This window comes from Epinephelus moara, chromosome 1, assembly GCF_006386435.1.
Source record: "Epinephelus moara isolate mb chromosome 1, YSFRI_EMoa_1.0, whole genome shotgun sequence".
NCBI classification, from domain to species: Eukaryota; Metazoa; Chordata; class Actinopteri; order Perciformes; family Serranidae; genus Epinephelus; species Epinephelus moara.
The window spans coordinates 29,692,245-29,716,045 of record NC_065506.1 but is presented as its reverse complement, the minus strand read 5'-3'; the positions used below and the strand labels follow the sequence as shown (position 1 = coordinate 29,716,045).

General features: G+C 42.0%; 2 protein-coding genes across 6 annotated transcripts in view; both read right to left on the bottom strand.

Annotated features, from left to right (window-relative positions):
- Positions 1-18: 18 nt before the first annotated feature.
- On the bottom strand, positions 19-12,242 carry golm2 (golgi membrane protein 2). Of its 4 annotated transcripts, none has more exons than XM_050065479.1 (10): positions 11,114-12,242; positions 7,799-7,853; positions 7,520-7,622; positions 6,652-6,742; positions 6,296-6,419; positions 6,011-6,094; positions 5,315-5,593; positions 4,850-4,987; positions 2,064-2,231; positions 19-1,083 (listed from the first exon to the last, which is right to left on the bottom strand). In XM_050065479.1, exons 1-10 carry the CDS (start codon positions 11,438-11,440, stop codon positions 1,007-1,009), a joined length of 1,446 nt encoding a protein of 481 aa, XP_049921436.1. In that variant the 5' UTR covers positions 11,441-12,242; the 3' UTR covers positions 19-1,006. The 4 variants fall into 4 exon arrangements, with proteins under 4 accessions (XP_049921436.1, XP_049921522.1, XP_049921607.1 ...); XM_050065565.1 differs by having other exon boundaries at positions 6,011-6,091; XM_050065650.1 differs by lacking the exon at positions 2,064-2,231.
- Positions 12,243-13,562: 1,320 nt separating this feature from the next.
- fam189a1 (family with sequence similarity 189 member A1) overlaps positions 13,563-23,801 on the bottom strand; it is a 153,893-nt gene continuing 143,654 nt past the window's right edge. For both annotated transcript variants that reach the window (XM_050065075.1, XM_050065164.1), the window contains exons 6-12: positions 22,607-22,767; positions 20,386-20,521; positions 17,684-17,762; positions 16,806-17,585; positions 15,413-15,484; positions 14,624-14,946; positions 13,563-14,396 (exon numbers count right to left, since the gene is read on the bottom strand). In XM_050065075.1, the coding sequence (XP_049921032.1) occupies positions 14,199-14,396; positions 14,624-14,946; positions 15,413-15,484; positions 16,806-17,585; positions 17,684-17,762; positions 20,386-20,521; positions 22,607-22,767 (1,749 nt within the window). In that variant the 3' untranslated portion in view covers positions 13,563-14,198. The remainder of the gene's footprint in view (positions 14,397-14,623; positions 14,947-15,412; positions 15,485-16,805; positions 17,586-17,683; positions 17,763-20,385; positions 20,522-22,606; positions 22,768-23,801) is intronic.

Genomic DNA, 23,801 nt, shown 5'->3' with positions numbered 1-23,801 from the left:
ATCACAACTGACAAATGACATGAAGCATCACCTTTAATAAAATTAAATTACATTCAATGTGCCTTTCCATGAGAAATCAATTTTTCCTGGCTGCACAAACAGAACTGATTTCATGTTCACGGATTTCCCTAAAAGGTGAGGATTCAGGTGTCCTCAGTACAAATGGTAACAGTTCAACTACATTATGTACAAGAGACCTCATTAATGGAAGCATGTGTACAGTATGTCAGTTCTATATGTGCTTGGTTAAATCTTTGCACACTGTGGAGACACTAACATCGCTCTAAGTATTGCTTAAGTATCAGTATTTTGCTCAGTTTGATTATTAATAAAATGTTTCAAATGCATGCAATGGCATTAAAAAGAAAAAAACAGAATGAGGAGCACTTTCGAGTGTCTGTCACAAAGAAAAGAAATTGATTTAATAGGCCATAAGCAAAGTGCTTGGCATTGGCAATGCATTCCCACTCCTGTAAACGAAAAATGGTCTTCCGTGTAAAAGTCCCAAAATCATGTTAGAAAGGCAGAATGCCAAAAAGTTAGTCTCTTTGATAAACATCTCAGATGAAACGTTTTTTTTTTCCATATATATCAAGAAACAGCAACCTGAAAAGAAAAGTAGCAAAAACAAAACAGTTTGACCTTGAAGCTCGGCTGTGAGTCAACAAGGCTCTTCCGGATCCCTCCGTTATGAACTGAGGCAGTTATCAAATAAACAACAGTCAGTATACAGTACGTCATCTCTACTGCCATAACTTAGAACCATTAGCAAATCAACAGCAGCTCAGGACAATGCCATGATTTTTTTTCTTCTTCTTTGTAATATGGTTATTCAGTATTAATTCATTTGTTGCAACGTCTGTCAAAATAGTCCGTGACATTGAGGATGCACTCTATAAATTCTTAAACATAATGATGTTCAAACTATTTTCTCAAGAAAAGACCTTGATGGTAGAGAGGGAGGTCGGGATATTTTTAATGAGTTAACGGCTGTGTGAGTTCCCATTCAAAGAATGTCAATGGCTTGATGTCTTTTCCCATAATCCACAGCCCGGTCTCCCTGCATGTCCCGATCATCATCATCTGGAAGAAAAGACAGCGACACAAGCATTAGAGCTTAAATACGAGACAATACACTTAAAGAAGTGCTGTAACCATACTCCTTTATCAGATTAAAACTGCAGATTAAAGTGCTGACTTTATGCTTTAACAGAAAGGATGTTCATGTCCATCGTGTGTGAGCAACGTAGGACTCACAGCCCTTCTTATGCATGTGTTAATCTGGAATAAATTATTGAGAAGGCACATCTATTTTTGGGAGGAATGCCTCATTCATAAATCTAGCATATTATTAGCTTCCTTGTTGGTCATTATAATAACAAGGACATCCGAGATTTTTATTGAAATCCGACTGTGAACAAGCTAAACAGTTCAACACAGATATAACATAAAAATGACAAAACACAGCCGTGAAACAAAAATAATATTTTACAGTTGTATCATATATTAAAAATCTAATCTAATAAGCAATCAGAAATTCATGTCAGGAAACAATGACCAAGACAAAAACATGCATTTCAATATTTCAAGGAGAACACAGACACATTAACAAACACAGTGAGCTATATTTATCTACTGGTCTAGATGTGGGTCAGATGTTTGGTGGGCACAGACAGGTGGTATCGCTAAAAAGAAGCACAGGCAGGAGAGAAAATACTAAATGGCGACTGAATTACTCTCACAGAACCGTAAGTTGCTGGGTCAAGCTTTCCCCATTCACGGGAGAATAGGAAGCTAGGACTGTTACTGTGCCTATACAGCACACAATGCCTGACACAATTCAGCTCATTCTGAACTGCACACACAGCAGTCCTGCTTTGACCCTGAAGGTGTTTTGGTTATGATTCATTGAATAGCTGTAGTTTATGATAAATTCAAGGACCAAACTCAGGGTGCTGTGAGCTACTCTAACTGTCGGGACAGATGCAGGGGGGGGGGGGGAGCAAGGGAGGAATGGTGGATACACATCTGGACAGGCAGTCCAGTCCCCCGGCCTGGCTCACCTTGAACGTCTTCCTCCCCACCATCACCATCCTCTTCCTCATTGTAGGCCAGCTCGGCCTGCTTGTCGGCCTCATACTCACCCACGTTCCCATCGTCCCCATTGTAGTCCGCTAGCTTAGAGCCGTGTTGCGGATCTACTGGGGACTCGTTCTCATCAAAGAACCGGCCTGCAGGAGGCAGAGAAGGGCCTCATCAGGAAGGGAGGGAAGCGGAGGCAGTTGTAGGAAGACAGGGAGGAGTGGGTGAAATACTGCATAATGAATGCATGAAGGAATAAGTGATCGCGTGAAGAGGATGACAAGAGATAAGGAAGATGAGGTGAATGGATACACAGTGGCAGATTGTAATTAGGAGACGAGTGTTTCTGAAGAGTAAAGGAGAGTGAATCATAGACTTGAAAGCAGAGAGCCAAGTGGAAACAAATGGGGTTTTCTTTGTAATGAGGAACTGTTTAAAGTCTGGAGAGCACAGAGCGCTAATTGAGTTACCGGCTTAATCATCTTTACAATCCAATCAATCAAATACAATAGCCCTGCTGTAAATCCTATCTTATGTTTAGCTTTGTTGATTCAACTCAACGGTTTCTGTAAAGAGGCAGTTAACCCAAAAGTCAAAAATGCATATTTTTTTCAACTAAGCTGTAGTGATATTACAATCTAGATTGTTTTGGCTTGAGCAGGCAAGTCTGCCAAGTCTGCCTCCTCTCCAATATAATAGAGATAGATAGCACTTAGCTAGTGGTGCTCAAGAGGGCCAAAAAAAAAAATACTCAACAGGTTCCTCAAGATAATCCACAGATCTTGTTGTGAGCAGCTACATGTAGGAACTATTTTCTTCTACGAACTCCACCCGCCAACCATATCAGCTAGCTCACCTAGCATCACTGAGCTAGCTAACATTACAGCTCAGCCAAGGAGGATGCCATTAATGTTTACATCTTGCGCTGACATGAGCACGAGCCTCTCATCCATGAGTAATTCATGCATGATTCATTCTGCATAGTGATACAGATGGTGGGTGTAGTTCAGTAGTGAGAAAATAGTTCCTACATGAAACTGGTCATAACATGGTCTGTGGATTATCTTGAATTACTGGGTCATGATTTCTGGAAAGAGACATTTCTGTGGAGTTTTTCAAATGTATTTTTTGGCGCTCTGAGTATGACAAGTCGAGTGCCATCTAGTTCCATTATATTAAAGAGAAGGCAGATATCTCTACAGTCGTTATCTCCAACACTTGGCAACTCACACCAAAACAATCAAGATTGACAAATAGTATGTATATTTGATTATGGGGTGAACTGTAGCTTTAAGGCTACAAATACAGTAAGTTTGTTGTTTTATTGAACTGCATTTGTAGTGTTTTAACATGTTGTCCACCTCAATTAACATATGTGAAGAGGACAGACTGTTACAAATGTTTCTACATGTTACATGGCTCCATTTGGTGCAGCCATTTTTACTTTTAACATTGGGTCTTGGAAAAAAAAGATGATCCTGCACACTGCTTTTGCTCACAACTGATTGGTTATACTACTGTTTCAGTCCCTCTGGACCTTTGTCAAGAGTATTTTACTTTCTGAGTAAATACAGAGTATTCTTCTTTTTTAAGACTCAAGTGATATTTTCTGACGCACCTGCATCTGAGATAGTTGGATGTGCGAATATCTCCCTCTAAAAACCTTTTAATGTTGGAAAAGGATAACAATTGTTCTATAAGCAATTAACCAATAGCTGGGATGTATTAAAATATAAATAGTGTAAAACTAAAAGCAAGAAATTGATGTGTTTTTCTGGATGTTGTGGATATGACCAAGTCAATGTGGAACAATGACATTTTTTTACTCTTGTAATTTACAATGTTTTCAATTCAAAATACGAACAATGTTTAAATAAACTTTCCTCAAATAGTGTTTTTGCCCTCTGATCTATAACGGCTGCTCAATCTCCATCACACAGTCATCTGATACAGTCTAAGATCCTATCTGATTTCAGATGGCACTGTCGACAACAGGACAGGGTGGGACTTGAGATTCTCTGAGCCACGCAGTGTGAGCTGCAAGTGTCTAGTGAGCGCCACACGCTGCCAAAAACGAGACATCTGGTGGATGTCGGGTGTTAATTTGCTATAATAGGATGCAAGTATAATGAAATCTGAGGCAGAAGATTAGAGGAAAAACAAAATGAAGACGTGAACTGAATGCAGTCGGTGTTTGGAGCAGCAGCAGAGCTGCAGGGGGTGAGGTGGATGTGTAAGGGAGATGAAAGACTAGGACGTGTGACAACAGAGGACGAGGAGGGAGAAAAGGCAGCAGAGCAGAGCAGAAGCCAGGCAGCAGGAACGGATCATCTGGGAGCCAGGTGTGTGTCATTTATCTTGTCTCCTCTGCAACTGAGCCCTCTCTCTCCTCCCTGACAGTGCTCCTAGCCGTATTCAGACATGACTTAACATTCAACCGACTTTTATGAAAATGTGTTATGTAGAGGTGGGAGTGTAACCGGTTAGCAATGAGGGAAATTCACACAGATGGCATCATGACACCAAATTGTACTTTACTCTCGACAGTGACACACATCACAGAGAGCTGGGAGGCAGCGGCTAAGCACAAAGGCAGAGCTAACAAGAATAGCTGTGACTGTACTGTTTCATGTGAAATCTTGTTTTTCCCAACCCCCTCTGATTCAAAATCAAATCAACAAGTAAATAAAAAAAACACCCTGCAAACCACAACCTCTGCTGCAAAATTACAGTACTTTCTTTTTCAAAGTGTCGTGGAGGAACTCACTTTGGCGGTGGTGTACTGGCTCTGCTTGGACTTGGTCTTTGGCGTGGTGAGGCTGGATGGGGTTGGGCACCTGGGCCGGGTTTGGGGGCAGAGGAATCCCCTTCAAGTGTTCGTTGTCACCCTTCACATTATCAGGAGCTGACAATAAGAAAGACACTTAGGTTCTGTGGTGTGTATGACAAAAATAAAATATCAAAAGGCTTGTGTTCTTTAATATAGCACCCTCAGTTTTGAAATAAGTTACACAAGAAAGGGAAAACTGCCAACAAAGCCTGTGCCAAGATAAAAGTTCTCTGCTTTTACCTTCACTTAACTAAACATTCAGTAAAATTACCATACTTAAAAGAATTAAATCAGCAAAGCTAAGTTTCAATTAAGCCTGAGAATGAATTATCACACGCCTAAAGGCTTAAACACAGACTATTATAATTAATACCATATATATGGATGTGGTGCATTCTGTACCTCGCAGTTGTCTCTGCTGCTCTCCCAGTTCGTCTGCCTTGATACCTGCCTTGTTGTCTTCTTCAAACACTATCGGTTTGTCTGCCTGTTTGATGATGCCCGGAGGTGCGACCACCGCCGCTCGGCCCTCCACTCGGTCCTGCTGGAGCCTGGGCTGGTCCAGAGACATACCCTGCCCCCCAGGGCCGTCAGCTGCCCCGACTCCAGGTCCGGCACCGGCTCCCACGACCACATCAGGGGCCTCGTCATGCTTCTGAGTGATGGCTGGTTTCTTTAAGGCTGTAGATAAAAGGAGCGGCACAGTCAGAAAGCTTGGAAAGTTCTTTTTTTAGGCAACGCGAGGGAGTGGACCCTGCCACAGCGCTACGCACAGCTGTAGGTTATTGTGACTCACATCTGTGGTCTGTTGGTTGTTTTTTCCCACCAGTTTTGGTTTCAATTTACAGTTTTAAACAGGTAATTTGATGTGTTTGTACAGTCTGAGTATACTTTTCTCACTCTTGGCTGTTTCTAGTCTTAATAAGTTGCAGGTTCAAAATCATAAGGCAGCAACTGAGTCCATATTTAAAACCTAATCAGTCTCTACTCTAATATGTCACTATAAATGTAGGCTACATACATTCTACGTAAATTTTTGCCACACATTAATTCACTAGGTTTACAAACCACAATTAAAAGTTAATTACCACTGCTTACCAAATTGCACATCGTCGATTTTTCCTACTTCACTGTCTTCAATACCAGGCATGCCAGCGTCACTGCCAGGCTTACCCATCTCTTCTGTAACAGAGCAGAAGGAAAGTGACTTAGGTAATGGTTTGACAAGCTCCCTTTTACACAGTTAAAAAAACACGATCAAATATTACTACACAGTGTGTGTGTGTGTGTGTGTGTGTGTGTGTGTGTGTGTGCATCGCAATATAAGGAAGAACAATCAAGACTGTACGAGTGTTGGTTGACACAGTCACACATCTACTGTACCTTTTAAATCTGGGCTGTCATGCCGGTGAGTGGCCACTGTATGGCGCTCTCCAGTCATCTCCACACCTTGTGCTCCCTCTGCATGTCTACCTGCCACTGCACCCTTCTGGCTGTCTATTACACTCTGAAAAATGATTAAAGGCGAATCAGAAAACGGAGCAAATGCAAAACTGAAAGAAGAAGACACTGAATTTAGTTTGGCTGCAACTGTTTGTACATCTGTGTTAAAAATCTTGCTTCAGTGCTGAATAAATGCAATATGTAGCAGGAGGCAGGGGGGCACAACCTTACACCATTTACTAAAGAGTCACGAGAATGCTCTCTAGCTCGTCCGTGGAGATTTTATCAATACTAACCTGTCTTAGCTTTGATGCTTCTTCCTCCAGGGTCTTCTTTGTTTCTTCACACTCCTCCTTCAGCTGTGCAATTTGACGTCCACACTGCAAACTAGTGAACACAGAATCCTTGTTACTTTCACCCACATTGTCTGTGATTTTCTTCACCTTACTAGGAAACTAATCTGTGCAAACAGGTGACAAATACATTTTTGAAAAACTGCAAAGCTGAGCTATGGTTAAATCTATTCTGAAAATCTTGTGACACCCAATGTAAGCGAAACATCACTGAGATTAGATCAGCCTTGTAAAGCGATAAGGAAATAGGGAAATTAAGATAATGACCTAACAACCTGATTATACTGAACGTTCTGTTCAAAAACCAATAACTGTCATAATAATGTGTAATTTGAGAAGCACAAAGTCATATTTTGTGAAATAATTTAGACATCACGACACAGATCATTGAAGTGGGGGGAGTTTTAAGTGATGATGCAGTTTGTTATGCAGTGTTTGGAAGCACAGGCTATATTAACTGGTACTGAATTAATCAACGGGATCATTCTAACTACAGGGTGCAATTGTTTGATTCTTTTAATGTGAAATATAAAAACACCCACAAGGTAGTTCTGCTGTGTTGCTTATTAACATTTTTTTAGAGAACTGTACTTGTTTTTCACACATTTTATGCAGTTTTTACCTGCTGGAGGGCCGTTTAGATGTGCTAGAGAAAAAATAAAATAGACCATCTACTGGTTGAGCAGAGCAGTGCCCGGCTCTTGTGGTCAGTGTTGTAGCTTTGGTTGATTGTAATGGACATGCTCTGATGCAGGCATGCTGCGGCACACGTCTCATTAAGCTCACAAGAAATTCTAAAAATTCGACATACCTCTCATACTCCAGTTTTCTTTCCAAGGTAGTGCTGTTTTTCTTCACTTCTCTTAGCTGCTCTTCTTGTTTCATGAACTCCTGCTTCAGCTCCTTTAGCTGCTCTGTTTGCAGCAACACAAACACACACACACACACACACACACACACACACACACATAAGATTTTAGTTAGTTCTTTTCTGTTAAATGCAATATAATTTTAAAAGAGACTTTCCATCTGTTGAGGGATTCAGTGTTGGAGGTTGCCCTCTGGTGGCCACACAGGGTTAAAGGCCTACCTTTAAGCCTCTGGATTTCTGTCATTTGGGCTGTGACATCACCCTGCACCTTAATCTGCACACAAGAGAGACAACAGGTTCAGGACTCTTATCATCTAAAGGAGAGCTACAAACATTTGAATTCTTCAACACCTCAAATCACGCAGCAGCAGCCTACTCAGAGTTCCCTGCTAAGCCATAAATGTCTAAACAGTGCAACAGGTTTTCTAATTAGTAGACAGTGCCGCCATTAATGCAAGGAAAACTAGGAACAAACAGGTTTGTCTTGTTTTATTGTATAACAAAGCTTCAGGTGGCACCCACTGTGACACGTTAAGTAGTAATTGCTACGAGGCAATGTGCTCCTGCCTATCAAAACCAGTATGGGGTATTAGACATTAACCACATGCCTGATTGCTGAAATCATGCGAAGGGATTATGTTTTAGGATTTACATGGGGACCACAAAAATAAATATCTCACAGCAACATGCAGAAAACACCAGCGCAGATGTTAGTAGCTCATAACATAGCTGGTTTATGATCTTTTTCATTTAGCTCACACTGAGAGATCAGGAAAATAGAAACCCCTGTACGCTGTAATGTAACCCAAGACAACAGCTCTGTAACACACAATACTGATGTGAAGCTGAAGGGAGCAAGTAAGCAAAGGAGGGAGGCAGAGGAGATAGAGGAGGCCTTGGACTTTGGAGTGATAGCTGAAATCGATCTTTTGAGTATCCAAATACACATCAGTTTCCACACTTTGATCTTAAGATGGTGACAAAGTTTCAAAGCAGACGAAAAGTATTGAAAAGTGCACCAAAGACCGCAGCCTCATTATGTTACAAAAATGACTGCACTGTCAAAATACAGATAAGTGCAGACACAATTTCTTTAAGAGCTTTGGGGGGGGGGGGGGTGTATCACAGAAAATTAAGCGCATAAAGCCATATTTTGGCAAAACAACAACTGTTTTGTGATCATCTCAGTTCGTGAATAAGTTATACCTTTAATTGATTTGGACAGAGGGCGGTGAGGGAAGAGCGGACAGGAAGTACAGCATCAATGTCAAGTGTTGTAAAAACCGAAGCTTCATCCTGTCACTCCCTTACATGTGGTTAATAATTTCCCCTGCAGCCTGCTGATACTGGCCATATATCCAACAACACGGCCAGGCAGACTATAAGCCGGCATAATTCATTCTTGTGCCTAATGGGTGCACGACTGTATACTGTACTGTGTAGAAGCCATTCAAGAACTCAACTGTCCCTACTTTCTCTGCATTGCAGGCCTCTCACTGTATGTAGCATGCATCTCTGTTGAAAAAGGGCTGGGCTGTTGACAAAAGAAAGGAGTGGAACAACTGCTATTCAACACCTGCCCTTATCTTGATTACGGAAACAGGGAGCCAGATCCTGAAGTTACGACCATGAAGCCAGGGTGCTCAGACTCCTCTTTGTTCCACACATCAGTATCTATACTTGCCTTAACAACAAAGTATAACGTAATCTTTAACTAGATCTGTGCACATGATTCTGTGACTTGATACTGTAGAGTTTTATTTTGTGTATTTCTAATGTTTGCATGTATATTGTTTGGCTACATGGCTTAATCTCTTATGCAAACAGTGTAACAGTGTCAAACAATTCAGCTAGCCAAGAGGGATTTTAGTGTCATAAATACTGAATAGACATTTGGAATAAAACATAAAATAGTCAGTAAAACACGTCAGTTTGTCGCAGATGAGACGGTGCCAGCAGAACGGGCAGTGAAACAGACGGCTAACTGTTACAGGGCCATTGTTTTGCTATGATTTGATTTGGCCACAGAAAATTGGATTGGCTCATAAACACAGTGTGTGATGGTGAGCAGGAGAAAAGATTCAGAGTGGGAAATCGTTTGAAAAGAGTCATCTGACGAGTGACTCTTGTTGATTTCTCCATCTGAGATCATTTTTATGTAAATGGGTGTTAACTTTTTATGAGCACTGGCTGGTTTTAATTTCAGACCTTGTTTGTTGAGCATGTATAAACATTTCTCTATGCATTTGTGGCCTATTATAAGTAGTGTTATCTTGCCCGTCACTAGGTAACCAACTCCACTCAAGAAGATGATAAAAAGGTTGATGTATTGTGGTTGAGGACAGTTTCTCAGCATATGTTGAGCAAAACAAAAAACTGTTGCTCACGGCCTTCCTCTTATTCCTGCACATTATCTTGCTGCCTGTCATCTATCAGACCGGCATAAAGTCATCGTTTGCTTCTTAACAAAATGATATTTAATGTGTTCTAGTTTAGTTCTACTGGGTGGACTTTGCAAACCAGCAGTGGTTCAACTATGACACTACACCACAGGTTAAACAAATGTATGCCTGTCCATGAGAAATAAGCATGCAAGACTGAATGCAAATTACAGGAAAACCTCCCCCTCCATCTGTTGTCTAATTGTCTCCCAGGGCAGCTGGACGCACACTAATGTTCAGAGGGTGCTGGGACACAAAACACAGTGAATTGCTGGCTGGGCCACTGCACAGAACAAGAGGTGGGAATAGTCTTGTGGAGCATACAGACGCACCACACTTCAATACATTTTAAGTGGCTCAGAGGCACGGGCACGGTGAAACAACTCCATTATAAATTTTTCTTCCAAAAAACTAAAGGGACAGATGTTAAAACACAGTGCTGTGATTAAAAAATACTATATTTGTGGAGCAGAACTCAGGCTCTGACGTGAATGAATTCCCAGTGAAAGACGGGTTGATGTGTCACCTGCCACTTGGTACCATAGACCTCTTGAAACAAGACAAATATGACCTTGCCTTTTTTGAGTTGATAAAATTAACTCAAAGTTAAAGTTTTCATGTACATGCCACTATGATATAGAGTGGGGAGATCAAAGCAATATAATGTAGATACTGTGATGAGACTAGATGTGGTGTGATGATTTTGGATGTTGTAATATTGCACAATATCATGGGAAAATTGTCACAATCTAAAGGTATGTGAGTGGCTTGGAAAATAAACAATGAACCTGCTTTGTCCTCATATTCCCATGACTATTTGCTCTCTCAGAGAACACACACCCACCCCTATATTAAATATTGAATGAGCATTAACATACCCAAACAATACACACTATTGAAACAGAAGTAAAAAGTCAAAAAAACTAATATTCTTACTTTGTCATTGTCACCTTGTTTCACCTGAAAATGGTGCTGTCAAAGGGCTTACCCCTGTCTGTGGAAACTTTGATCACCTGTTCCTACGTGTAGCACACATGTGCCCTTTGATCATTTCACCTGCTGCCAGATATCAGTTAATAAAACCGTGGTTTACCTTTTCATCAGTGCACTTTTTGATGAGCGCCTCCCGGGCCTGCAGCTTGCCCTCCAGGACGCTGTAGTCTCCATCCTTCTGGTCGATCTGCTTCCTGTGCGTGTCCACCTGCACCATCAGCTCCGAGTTCCGCTTCTCCAGCCGGCTCCGCGCCGCGTCCGTGCGCTTCACCTGCGTCTGCACCTCTGCCAGCTCATCCAACAAGCGGCCGTGCTTGTTGGTCACTGCCCAGTAGTTGAAAGACAGTATGGCGATGATCACCATCAAAAAGATGAGGATGAAGGACGGGAGGCGGCCACCCCGTCGGTTTGCACCAAACCCAACCATTTCCAAAAAAACCCCAAAGTGTTCACGTTACTTCTTCAGGTTGTTACCGCAACCTTACAGAGCTCAATGAGAGTAGGCTCCGGCTGTAAAACACATCCGTCTACGTGACATGCCGTGTATATGCGGCAACCGCTCGAGAAAGCAAACACTACAGTTACACAGACAGACAGTCATGAATGTGCGAGACTTTTTCACATTTCTACTGAGCTTTACTCTCCTTGCTCCTTCCGCACACTGGGCATCTTCTCTGCAACTCGTCCAATGTCAGTAGGTTAGATGAAATACGCCCGCAGGGACGTGGCCTAGCTCAGCTGGCAACGTTAAACACAGCAGACGAGACTAGACGTGGACAGCTAACGTTACACGGCACCGTGGCAGTGAGGAGTGCACATACAAATCATACAGCTAGCTATATAACGTTAGCATTCAGCTACTTCCCTCCAGTGGTCCTGTTGTGAGCCCTGTAGGGCTGCACACACTGACGCTTGGAGCTCCGTTAATTACAGAATCGCCGTCAAACAAGACCACTGATGATTTTCGGTACCGACCTGACGTTAATGTTAGCTCCTACTGACGTTAACGCTGTCCAGCTAACCACTCCGCACAAGCTAGCAGCAACGGTAGATGCGCGAGCACAATTAGCGACCGTCACACAGAAAAGTATCGTGTCTTCTTGCGGAGGAAAGATGTATTTCTTGTAATAAAACGAACAAAATCCTAACAAATATTAAGGACACGGGCTTTGTGTCACTCTCTCCACCTTTCGCTGCCGACCAAACTGCGCTGGGTGAAGCTAGCTGCAATCCGCATGCGCAACTTCCGGTTTCTTCTACAGGAGCACAAATTAATTTCAAAATAAAAGACCAAATTGAGCACAAACAAAGCTAGGCATTTATCTTTTGATTATCTTGCCTTTGGCTTTGCTTTATGTATTAAAGCCAGACTGTAGGCTTAAAGTCTATACTTTTATTATAAATTATAAACAAAAATCATTGACCACACAGTGACAATAATATCATATATGAAAACATGGCGACTCAGCGCCCCAAAACCGGAAGTACATGGCCGACTGGAAGGACACTTTACACATATAATGACATAAGGGTCCAGATTTTTTATATTAAGCAAGTGTTGCGTGTTAGACTTGAAAACTAAATCCTACAAATGCATTGCCACGAGTCAGCTTTTCAAAGCAACATAACTAATCCATTGAAACCGGGTACACATACCTTACTGCTCCTGACCACCTGCAGAAAGAAAAATCCACTGTGTAAACTCAAACACTCCCCCCTCTTATCAAATGAGTGAAGACAAAATGTGTTCTCTCCAAAAATAAATAAATAAAATGTCATTTTAAATGGACAGGCAGCATAAGGAAGTCATTTTGTGGCCTGTAATCTAAGTCTAACACTGTACATTTTATGTAATGTAGTTAAAGATACTTGCTGCCTGATTCTGTGGTTTTATTTTAATAATTAATTTATTTTAAATAACAGTAGGCTTAAATTAGCCTAGATGCAGTCTCTGCACTCACTGACTAACTGGAGGGTTGTGCAGAATATTAATTACTAGATAGGTACACACCAAATGAATAGGTGGACTATCTGGAGTCTCGCCACCTCTGACTTTAAACTAACTGTTGCCAAACATCTATTAAAGCTCACATATTGCCATAAGTGGTATTCATCTTAGGGTAACTCCCTTGCCATTGTAACTTTAGTCTAATTGCTGAAAATAATTGCCAGTATTTCAGTCACAAGCATGACAAATTCAGGCAATTCTGCAAGGGAAAAGTCTGACAAATCATGATCTGAAAGCTGCCTGGCATGAAAAACAGCGGTCACAAGTTGGCTCTAACCAACACTGACTAAAATAAACATCACTGGGTGTTTAATTAAACAACACTATTAAATAAAACATCACAAACTTGAATAAAAAAACCTATTATTAGCTTCACCAAACTGATATTTATGGCAACGCTATTGTATCGCCCTGTGTTTCTATTATTTTGGCCACCCCTATGTGTCTGAGGTGAGCAGAAGATCAGAATGCTAACACACACAGACTGACACACGATCCACAAACATGCACTGAAATAAGAACACGCACCACTTGATACAAACTCATATTTTATTGTAACACTGATAAGAATTGTAACACAATGAGGTAAGTTAAATACTCCACATCTGTGATGTTCTTGAACCAGCGGCACCACAAAATATTCACCACCCTATCAGTAACAGTTCCACAAAGTCTGCAAACAATGGCTAGCAATGCCCAGTCCGTTCAGTTCACAGTTTAATACAAACATATTTCTTCCGGCGTCTTATGAGGACAAGAGGAATACTGATAACACGATTTCCTTTGTCTTTTGAGTCACAGATCCAAACTTACCAGCTGTTTGTTTGTTTCTTTTTTTTCAGAGATGAAACTCGGTAGAAAAGGTCCCCTGAGGGAGAAACATTCTTTTGTTTTTCTGATGAGAAAGAAGCCACTACAGACACTGGCAGGCTCAGTCTGAGTTTGCTACCATTTCTGCTGATGACTTGGCACGGTCTCACAGGGCACTAGGAGATACAGTATGAGACCATTTCAGTTCGCCTGTGCTGCAGTCACACTGTGAAAATAAACCATCCTTCAGTGCTAGAAGAGTTATTCATTGCTCTACAGACACCTGCTGCACAGCACAGCGTGGCTGCAACACTGGCACCCTGAAATGGCCTCAGAGCTTTGACCCGAGTCCTTGTTGGGAGAGTGGTCAGAGAATAGTTTCTTTGCACTCAAGGCTTTGTTCAGAGGAGGGGGAGTCCAGTGGGTTGGTGGAGGCGCTGGTTGTTTGTGGGAGGTGTTTTGGACGGCGCATAGAAGGGGATGAACTCAAAGCACCGCAGCTCTGAAGGTGAAGATCCTCGTGGCCGCGTTTTCTGGGACTGCCAATGATGCGCTGGGTCATCACCTGTGCAGCAAAAATAGCCAAGAGTCAAAGAGAGAGACACAGTTTGCTTTTACATAACAGTCATGTGATTAAACCATCCACTTTTATCCATGTTTTCTGGTGTGTAGTGAGCTACTAGCCTGATACTCATAGTCTTGAATGCTGATGCTCACCATAAACTAGAAACAGGCTTGGAAACTGCTGCTTTGCTTTAACCACTACACATTATACACACTCTCTCTGGTTACCTGATCTATGACATTGGCACTAAAAATGGCCTCCTCCATGTGTTTCTCATCCGACTTAATGACACACTTGATGTTGTTGACAACCTGCTGGACTTCAGGAGGTAGACTGCAGCTCGAATGCTCCAGGAACTTTGCCACCAGCACTTTGGTGTCTTTGTACATCTTAAAGTCAGCCAGGGAGTGCGGGCGTTCGTGGGAGGAGTGCGAGTGCAGGGCGCGGGGTTTAAGGTGGATGTCGACTTTCCTGCCCTCCTTTTGCGGCTTCCTGACACTTGTGTGACTGGGTTTAGCTCCAACTACGCCTGTTGTGACATCTGTTGGCTCTGAAGGTAAAGACAGAGAAAAATAAATTAAATCACATATAATTCTTACAATCAGGGCTAATACCTGTGGAGTCGGTGCTTTAGGTAAAGTGGAATCACAGTTTTGTGTTGCTGGCGTAACACAATCTTATTATCAGCTCAGTTATAATTAATTTAAGATTTTTTTTAATTTCAAGCTTTGTGACAATGCCTTCTTTAGATAATGGGCCCCATGGTGTTTTAAATATTTTATATAAGGATATTTAATCCTTTAGTTCATCTAGACATTTTTTTAATCACCAAATTTGAAGATGCAACATGGTTTTCATTTGACAGTCATGATAACTAACAGTTGTTTCAGTGAAATTTGTTTTATTAGCTCTCTTCACTGCCTCTGTGTTTCATAAAAAAAGATGTGAAAGCTGTTTATTAGCAAGCGTCCCACGACTCCCATCATTTCAGGAATTCACAGTTGCTATGATGGTACCTTGCTCTGGTGATGCATGAGTTGAATCCTCAGCAGCAGGGTTGTTTGCAGAGGCGCAGCCACAATTTTCTCCTGCAGAGGGAGACAAGAAACTGAGTGTGGACACAATAAAGCAAGCACAAGCTGTCGCTGGTTAGCAAGTCACCACTGCTCATTGACAATGAGAGGCTGCCTTAATGTTTAGTTTCATTATAAATTAATCTGACGATGAGTTTCTTGTTTGATGTATTATTTGTTCAGTCTATAAAATGTTAAATGCAAGGCGATGTCTTCAAATATCTTGTCAAAACCCATTGAGAGAATGCTATAAAACAGAAAAGAGGATCAAATGCTTACATAAGAGAATCTTTGACCAGTGTGAGTTTGGACTCTTTTGCATGTAAAATGACTCAGAAATGATGGACTAGTTGACTAATCACTTAAAGGCACAGTGTGTAAGAATTTAAGGGGATTAAGTGGTATCTAGCAGTGAGGATTGGAGAGTGCAACCAGCTGAAACTTCTCCTGGTTGGAATTCCACCAGTGTTCCCGTGTTTAGGAGATTTTTTACCATGAGCCGAATTATCCGCAGAGGTCTCTTCCTCTCCAGAACAAACGGACAAAGTGATTAAAACCGGTACCAGCACTGAATAAAGCAGTGCCACGTCAAAAATCAGTGTTTTTCTGATGCTGTTTGGCATGTCGAGACGGACCGCTAGCCCAGCACCTGCTAATGTGATTACCGTTTTATTCTGATAACTTAAAATCAAGACATTCCAGAGGTTTTTACCGACAGCCAAATTATCTGCAGAGGTCTTTTCCTCTCCAAAACAAATGAACAAGGTGATTAAAACCGGTAACGGCACTGAATAAAGCAGTTTCATGTTGAAAATCAGTGTTTTTTCAATGCTGTTTGGCACGTTGGAGACGGCCTGCTAGCCCAGCACCTGCTAATGTGTGCTCACCTTTTTTCTCTGATTAAAAAAAAAAAAAAAAAAAAGACATTCAAGAGGTTTTTACAGAGAGCTGAATGATGCAGAGAGGTCTCTTCCTCTCCAAAACAAGTGGAACCTGTGATTTAAACCAGTAAAAACACTGAATAAAGCGGTTTCATGTCAATAAAACGTGTTTTTCATGTGTTTTTCTGATGCTCTTGTGATCACTGCTGACGAGGACCTGCTCCCTATGTAGATATAAACTGCTCATTCTAAGGTAATGAAAACACAATGTTTCTTATTTTCAGGTGAATATACACTAAAGAAAACATACTTGCTATATTCAATTTCTGCCAAAATATCCCCCTAAATCTTACACACTGGACCTTTAAGCTCTAAAGACTGATCTCTATAGTAATTAGTAAATGGAGTATTTAAGCTGCAGTATAGGTCTTATGTGAAATCCTTGGTGCACTCACTTCCTGTCGTAGAGGAGCAGGAGATAGGGTCACTGGTGGAACGGACTATGCGTGCCAGCTTGCGGTACCTCCTGGCTGCTCGGAGCACTCGAGGCCTCTCTGAGGGCGAGTAGCCACTCTGGGCTGAGGTAGAGGGGGGTTGTGATGTGGAGGAGGGTGACCAAACACTGAAACACAGCCTGGGGCCACGTGGCCTGCTAGGAGGGGAGGGGGAAGGAGATGGAGCCATAGGACTGATGGCTGAAGTCCCACCAGAGGAGGCCACGGAGGTGGGGGAGCAAGGCTGAGGTGGCGGGGGGATGGTGACGGGGAGCGTAAGCTTCCGGCTCATCATTCGTGCCTTAATTAGGGAGTGTGTTGACGCTTTAGGTGGCTCCTCTGGTAAATGTTTGGCTGATGCAAGCTCGTCACATATGTGCATTGCAGCCCTGAGTTCCTCACATGGATGTGTGCTGTCTGTGGAATCCTCCTGGTCCAGATTGCTATAGTTTTCTGAAGACCAGTCCGGAGAGCGCTCCAGAGACTCCTGGGTGTGCGAGGACTCGCTGTAACCTGTATCACTGGGGCGAGCGTCAGAATTAGCTTGGCCACGATGGCAACGGGGGTCACGTGTACAAAGTTCCAGGCTGGTGCAGCTTCCGTCAATGGGGGCGGTGTGGGGCGTGCCATAGGGAGAGGAGTCAGAGCCCTGCACCTCCAGGGAGCACAAGTCCTCTGAGGAGCAAGTCTGGTCCTGATCTGCCACCTCTGACACCATCAGTGACGCACTGTCCACTGAGGCTGAAAACAGGGCACAAAGAACTATCACCATGACTACTAGCAGACAAAGACATTTGACAATCATCTGTAATGTTGACTGCAGTCTTATCTGTCTGTACCCTGAGTGCTGAGTCCTGCAGTTGTGTTTCTCTCACACAGACTGGATTCAGTGGCCTGCTGCTCAATGCTGGTGGTGACCTGTGAAGAGGACATTATTAATGATGAGAACATAACAACATGGTTTGCATACAATGAACTGAGCAGGTAAAGAAAATGCTGCATATTTTGTATGCTCTGTGTGCACTGAATAAAAGCAATAGTGTAGTACCTAACCCATACCACCACTAGAGGGCTCTATGACACCACAACACACTGACAAGAGATGTCTCACTTTAAAGGAAACTACTGTATCATGAAGAGTTGAAAAAGACACTTTAATTAGATTCACTAATGTGCTTTTAAAGGCACAGTATATGACACATATACCTTCACATCATACTGGGTCTTTAGCCTGAAATCATCAGCTGAGCGTCTTCTGCTCGCTGACAGTTCTAGCACACAATCAATCGATCACTGCCCGCTCCCATTAGTTATTTACAGCAGCCGCTGCTAATTTAATGCAGGTGTGAAAACCGTCTGTTGATTTCTATGTGAAGGACACTGTGAAGAGAGCTATGGATTTAACACGTATAATGGAACTAAGGGATTCAAAGCCTAAGGTGTTAAATGGTGTTGAGAATATAATGGAAGATAAAAGGATTTGCTTGCACATTGGACAGTTATTTTTAGCTGTGAACAATGAGAAGCAGCGAAGCCTCAGCCTGGAAAAAAAGCTCTGATCAGTTCAACATGACAGTCCAGGGAGAATGCCTCGGTAAATCTGAAACGGCGTATAAATACTCAGATCAAACTGACAGGCAACATCACAAAAGATGAACACAGTAGTAATGCTGTTTTGATTTAGAGAACAACACTGGCAAGTTGATTGGGTTGGTTGAATTAACTTTTATACTAAGACCTGGTCTACAATGTCATATTACTCACATTTCAGACTTTAAAATAACCTGGGCTTCACCTTGAAATCTCCTTGTTTTGAGGGGCTGTCTCATCAAAATTTAAAAGGTTTCAATTTTTAACCAAACTACCTAATTTTCATGCAATCCAGGTTCAGTTCCAGCCAAGGATCTTCTCTCTCTCAGTCCAATGTGCTTCGACTTTCAAATAACAGCAATATGCCAAAACATATATTTAAAATATATTTTTTAATCTTGGGAAAACACGGTCTCAAGCAGGTGTACCACTGACTCTAAGGATGGCAATGTTGGTCTGTTGGTTGCTCCACCCCTTTGGTCCAGACGGAAACATCAATCACTGCTATAGACTGCAGTGAAATTTTGCACAGACATTCATGGTCCCCAGCCAATGAATCCTAATGACTTTGATCTCCTGACTTGAGGTTGACATTTAAGGCTTTTGGTCTCGACAGCTATGGATAGATTGTCATGACATTTGGTACACACATTTATGATCGCCCTAGGGATGAACTCTAATAACTCCTGCGATCCTCTGACTTTTCATCTAGCACCATCATCAGGTCAGTATCTCAGTTTGTCCACGTACAATATACCCATCAGCCTCAGCTGCATTGTGCGTTTATTAAATATCTGCTGAATAACAGATGTTAGCATGCTAATAACACGCTAACTAAGATCATCAGCATGTTAACATTGTCACTGTGAGCATGTTAGCATGCTAAAGTTAGCATTTAGCTCACAGCATTGATATCAGGGATGTATAAAGAGAACTGAACACAGCACGCTCAGTGGTGCATGAAGCCAAAAAAGGTCAACTTCCCTGGTGTAAAATTACCCGGATCTTTCACATCACTCGGCCCACAGAGCAAGCAAACTGAGCGGCTAGCCTCCACCGGCCAAGCCAGCTACTTCCTGGTTTAGCCCTCCGCTAACTTGAATGGGAATAACATGATATAATCTTGCGGCTCTTGTAGACTTTCAAAATGTTTACGGACCAAATGGATCAAGTCCTGATGAAATGTGAAATGAGACATATTGTGAGGGCTGTGACGCTCAAAAAAATGTATGTAGCCGCTGGACTCTAGCGTTGTCTGCATTATGTTGATATGAAGAGGCTCAGACCGCGGCTATCTTAGGAGGCGATCTCTGTTAATTCCTGACAACTCAGACGGCAAGAGGTAAAAACGAAATCCTCCGTCAATTGCGACCATATAATTCAAGCTACTCTCCCATGGAGTACAACAGTAAAAGGGGAGAGATAAGACGGGAGACACCCCTTTATAGGTGGGGTACCCCCAAAGGTGAACGTAGGGGTACCGAAACAGGTAATAACAACTGAAACAAATTTTGTGTAACTATACTACTTAATTTTACAAATGTACATTGGACTTTGTTACACATAATACTGCTGTATAATTGACCCTGTTACACATATCCATTATAGACGTCACCTTCCCAATGTAAGTCTATGGGGAAAAGTCTTATTTGGAACAATGGCAACGTGTGGCGGACCATCTGAGTTGTAGTTACACTGTTTGGCCAGAGCACTCCCTGGGGGTCTGATTTATATCCAAACAGTAGCCTACAGAGCTGCTAGCATGGCTGCAGTTTTGTCACTGCTATTGCACATAAAACATATTTATGTTTAGGATTAAAGAAGGGAACAGATTGATAGTTTGGCTGCTCTCACTGGAAACAAATACATTATGGCCTCGGCCCAGCTTCCTACACAGACGGCTTCTGGAGACAGTGTTGTTTTAATGACAGAGCCTGCTGGTCCTTCTCACCTGGCTGGCAGGGGTCTGCCCCACCACAGACTCATACGGAGGAGGCAGATCAGTTGGATACAGAGTCCCTGGGCTGTTGATGGGCACCCCGTAGATGGCACTGAAGGGAGAATGGGGAAAGTCCAGGTGCAGGCCTCTGTCAGGGGCATAACAGCAGAGAGTCAACCAAACAGTAAATAAACAATCAAAGTCATCATAAATAAAAGGAATATAAAGAGTGGAGAGAACACTGAGCCAGTCACACTGGTATTCAAGACACTGGCACAGACAGTCTGCACATCCATCCTATGCGAGTGAAAAATACAGCGTATTGTCTATTAAAACATTGAGAAAGAAAGGATGAAAAATATCCTCTTGTCCCCGGCCCTTAAATCCAGACGATATATGTGGGTATAGCATTATTCAATGTGCGCCACCACCGTTTCATGTGGTGCCAATTAAGAATAAGCAGCCATGCGTGCAGTCATATCTTTTAATTACAACCCCATTCTCCTCTAAAGTGGCAGAGCATGAAATACAACCTGAGAGTTTCCACCAATCATCCGAGGCATGATGATGTCATGACACATCCCTGGCCCTGGGCAGGGACACCATAAATGCTTCCGCTGCCTTGTTTATATTTATGGCATAATTGACAAACAGATGTGGCTTCCTGCCAAATGGCTACATCGGCAGCACCCTCTCTGGCAAGACTGAGAGAAAATGAAGGGGGTGATGAGGGAGGGGACGAGAGATCTTTCACAACAGCTGAGAATCACGGATGTCGCAGCTGCTTAGCGGAGGGAAATGCTCAGAGCTGACCATGGATGATAATACCACATGTGATGGTCACAGTCAGATAGTGAATAGACACATGCCATCGCAGCTTAATATGATAGATTGGGATTTGGCTTTGGATGCAAATGTTGCTTTTGGCATCTGTAGCCCTTAGTCACCATCTCATAGGACATCCCAGGGTCGTCTACATTGAATAAAAACGCAGTTTTTAACCTGATAAAATTACTTAACTGACAGTTACTGTCCAAGAGTGTGGAAGCAAATAAGAAACATATATATTTGAATTTTAACAGCCACTGAATAAAACCACGTATCTGAAATTATTTGTTCTGAATTTACCTCTTAGAAATTATAATACAGAATGTCTTGATTTGATAAATCTTGTCTCTTTTCTTTGTTGTGTGTTCTCTTAGTGGGTTTTACTTTGTGTCATCAAAAACTTTCTTCCACCTTTACACCACATATATACCTTTAGTATCTGACTAATTTCAGGCATCTATGAAGGAGCAAGTATAGACTCACAAAGATGAATCCTGAAGAATCTTAAATATATTTGTGCTGTCTTGTAAAACTGGAAACTTTAAGAAATACACATCTTTAGATGTGACTGTTCCCACTCATTCCTCTTGCAGGTATGAATGCAAATCAAGGAGAGGGCCGCAACCAGCAGAATTCAAGTTTCAATACATATTTCAGAACATTTTGAGATGGGTCTCTTGAGAAATTAACATTGGATTTTGGAATAATTAGTTCTCAAAATCTATTTAATAAAAACCGAGAACATGCAGCGCCTTGGTACCCAATTTGAATCGCTGCGCTCTGGGGGGTGCGTCATGTTTCCTATGGCAAAATAATAATAATATTTACACATTTATTCCCCCTGCAATCAGTAACATGCACTCATTGCAATTAACCTGTAGTTATTGTTTCACTTAATATAATAAATATTATGATTTTCTGCCCTGCACTTTGCATATAAATCATCATCAACGGTTGTTTGGCTGTAAACATAGATTAAAAATGCTATAGGATGTCACTAATGTGTTCACTTCCACCACAGTGGACGATGAAGCTGAACTGTATTGTTTTGTACTGTGCTATAATAAGCTGCAAGTTTCCCACTAACAAAGGGAAATGAATGAAACGGTGTCAAGTGTCATTGAAAATGTAACAGTTTAAGAGCTGGAGCGTTGCCAAAGTATTCTGGGCTGCAAGCATTTATACGATTTGAAAGGGGGTTCTGATTTACGAGTAGACTATTGAGTATAATTACAGTGTCTTGTAAACTTTGGACTATTTGTTAGCAAAATAGCAAATTACAATTTTTATTGTGCATTCCCTGACAGTGCCCACACATCCCAGAAGATACACTGGCACCAGAGTTTGGGAAACACTGAGCACTGAGCGAAGATGTGATGCTGATGAGGAGTATTTTGCGTCTCACCTCTGTCCATCCATTGAGGGGGTGCAGGTGTACTCTGGGGGGTAGTACGGCGGAGGGGGAATGGGAGGAATAAACTCATCAAAGTCCAGCGTTTGGTGGAGGATGGTTCCATGGGGGGTCATACAGTCAGCATTTAGAGCTCGCGCTCTGTGCGGCATAAACTGAAACACAGCATAAAAACAACCATTATCAGCCTTTTATCACACCGAGCTCTTAGTTGTTTATTCATTATTTTACGCCATTACTCATCCAGCGAGGCATGACTGAGCGAATGTGCCTTTCCATAGCGCCTCTCCTTATTACAAGCAGTTATTCCCATCTGCGCTCGTTGGTCATTGAACGAGCGTCACTGCAGCAGCTGTGAGTCAAGTGCCTTGCTCAGTGGTAACTCAACAGCAGCTCTGAAAGCCCCGCTCATCTGCTTTCCTCGTCCAGACGTTTCTAAGTGGGACAACTTTCCAGTCACAGCCAGCCTGCTTTTCTAATCTTCAGGCTGCCACCGCTGCTATTGACTTGGCTAAATTTACTGAGCGAAATAAAAGGTTAACACCTCTTGTGGTAAATGGGAAAACGAGGCCACTCTTGGAAGCTCTGCGAGAGATAAGACACAATGCTCTCCTCCTTTATCTTCTTCTTCTACTGTTTGATTTGTTTTACTCTATTTTAGCTTATTTTCATTGTCTATTCTCTTTTGTTTGACTCTTCTTCTTACATTGCCTCGTGTTTCTTTTATATCATTTTTAATGTCTCTCTGTCTTATGTAAAGCCTTGATGTAGACAGACTCAACACATATAAACTTGCCTTGCCTGTTCTCTGTGTAAATCAATAACTAGATGCCAAAATGTTCAGCCACTTCACTTTCACTTTCATATCTTTATGTTGTGTCTGCTCGACATATGTAATTACAGATGAGCCGAAAATTAAACAAACAAAAAAAGAGGTGCCCCTAATGTGCTTATAACTACAGGTCTCTGCAGGTCTAGACAGTAAGATGCTTTGAGAACAAAGTGTCCACAGTTTGATCATGTGAAATTGGGCCACTGAAGCAGGGACCACAGGGAATTATGTCCTTATGTCAACGTGAGAATGATGTTTCAGTCCCATTAATTCAAACAGCTTCAGATGAATTTATTTTTATCACCTATCTGTCTCTTCTCAAATAGTCACAGATATAAAATACCTTATTTATAATGT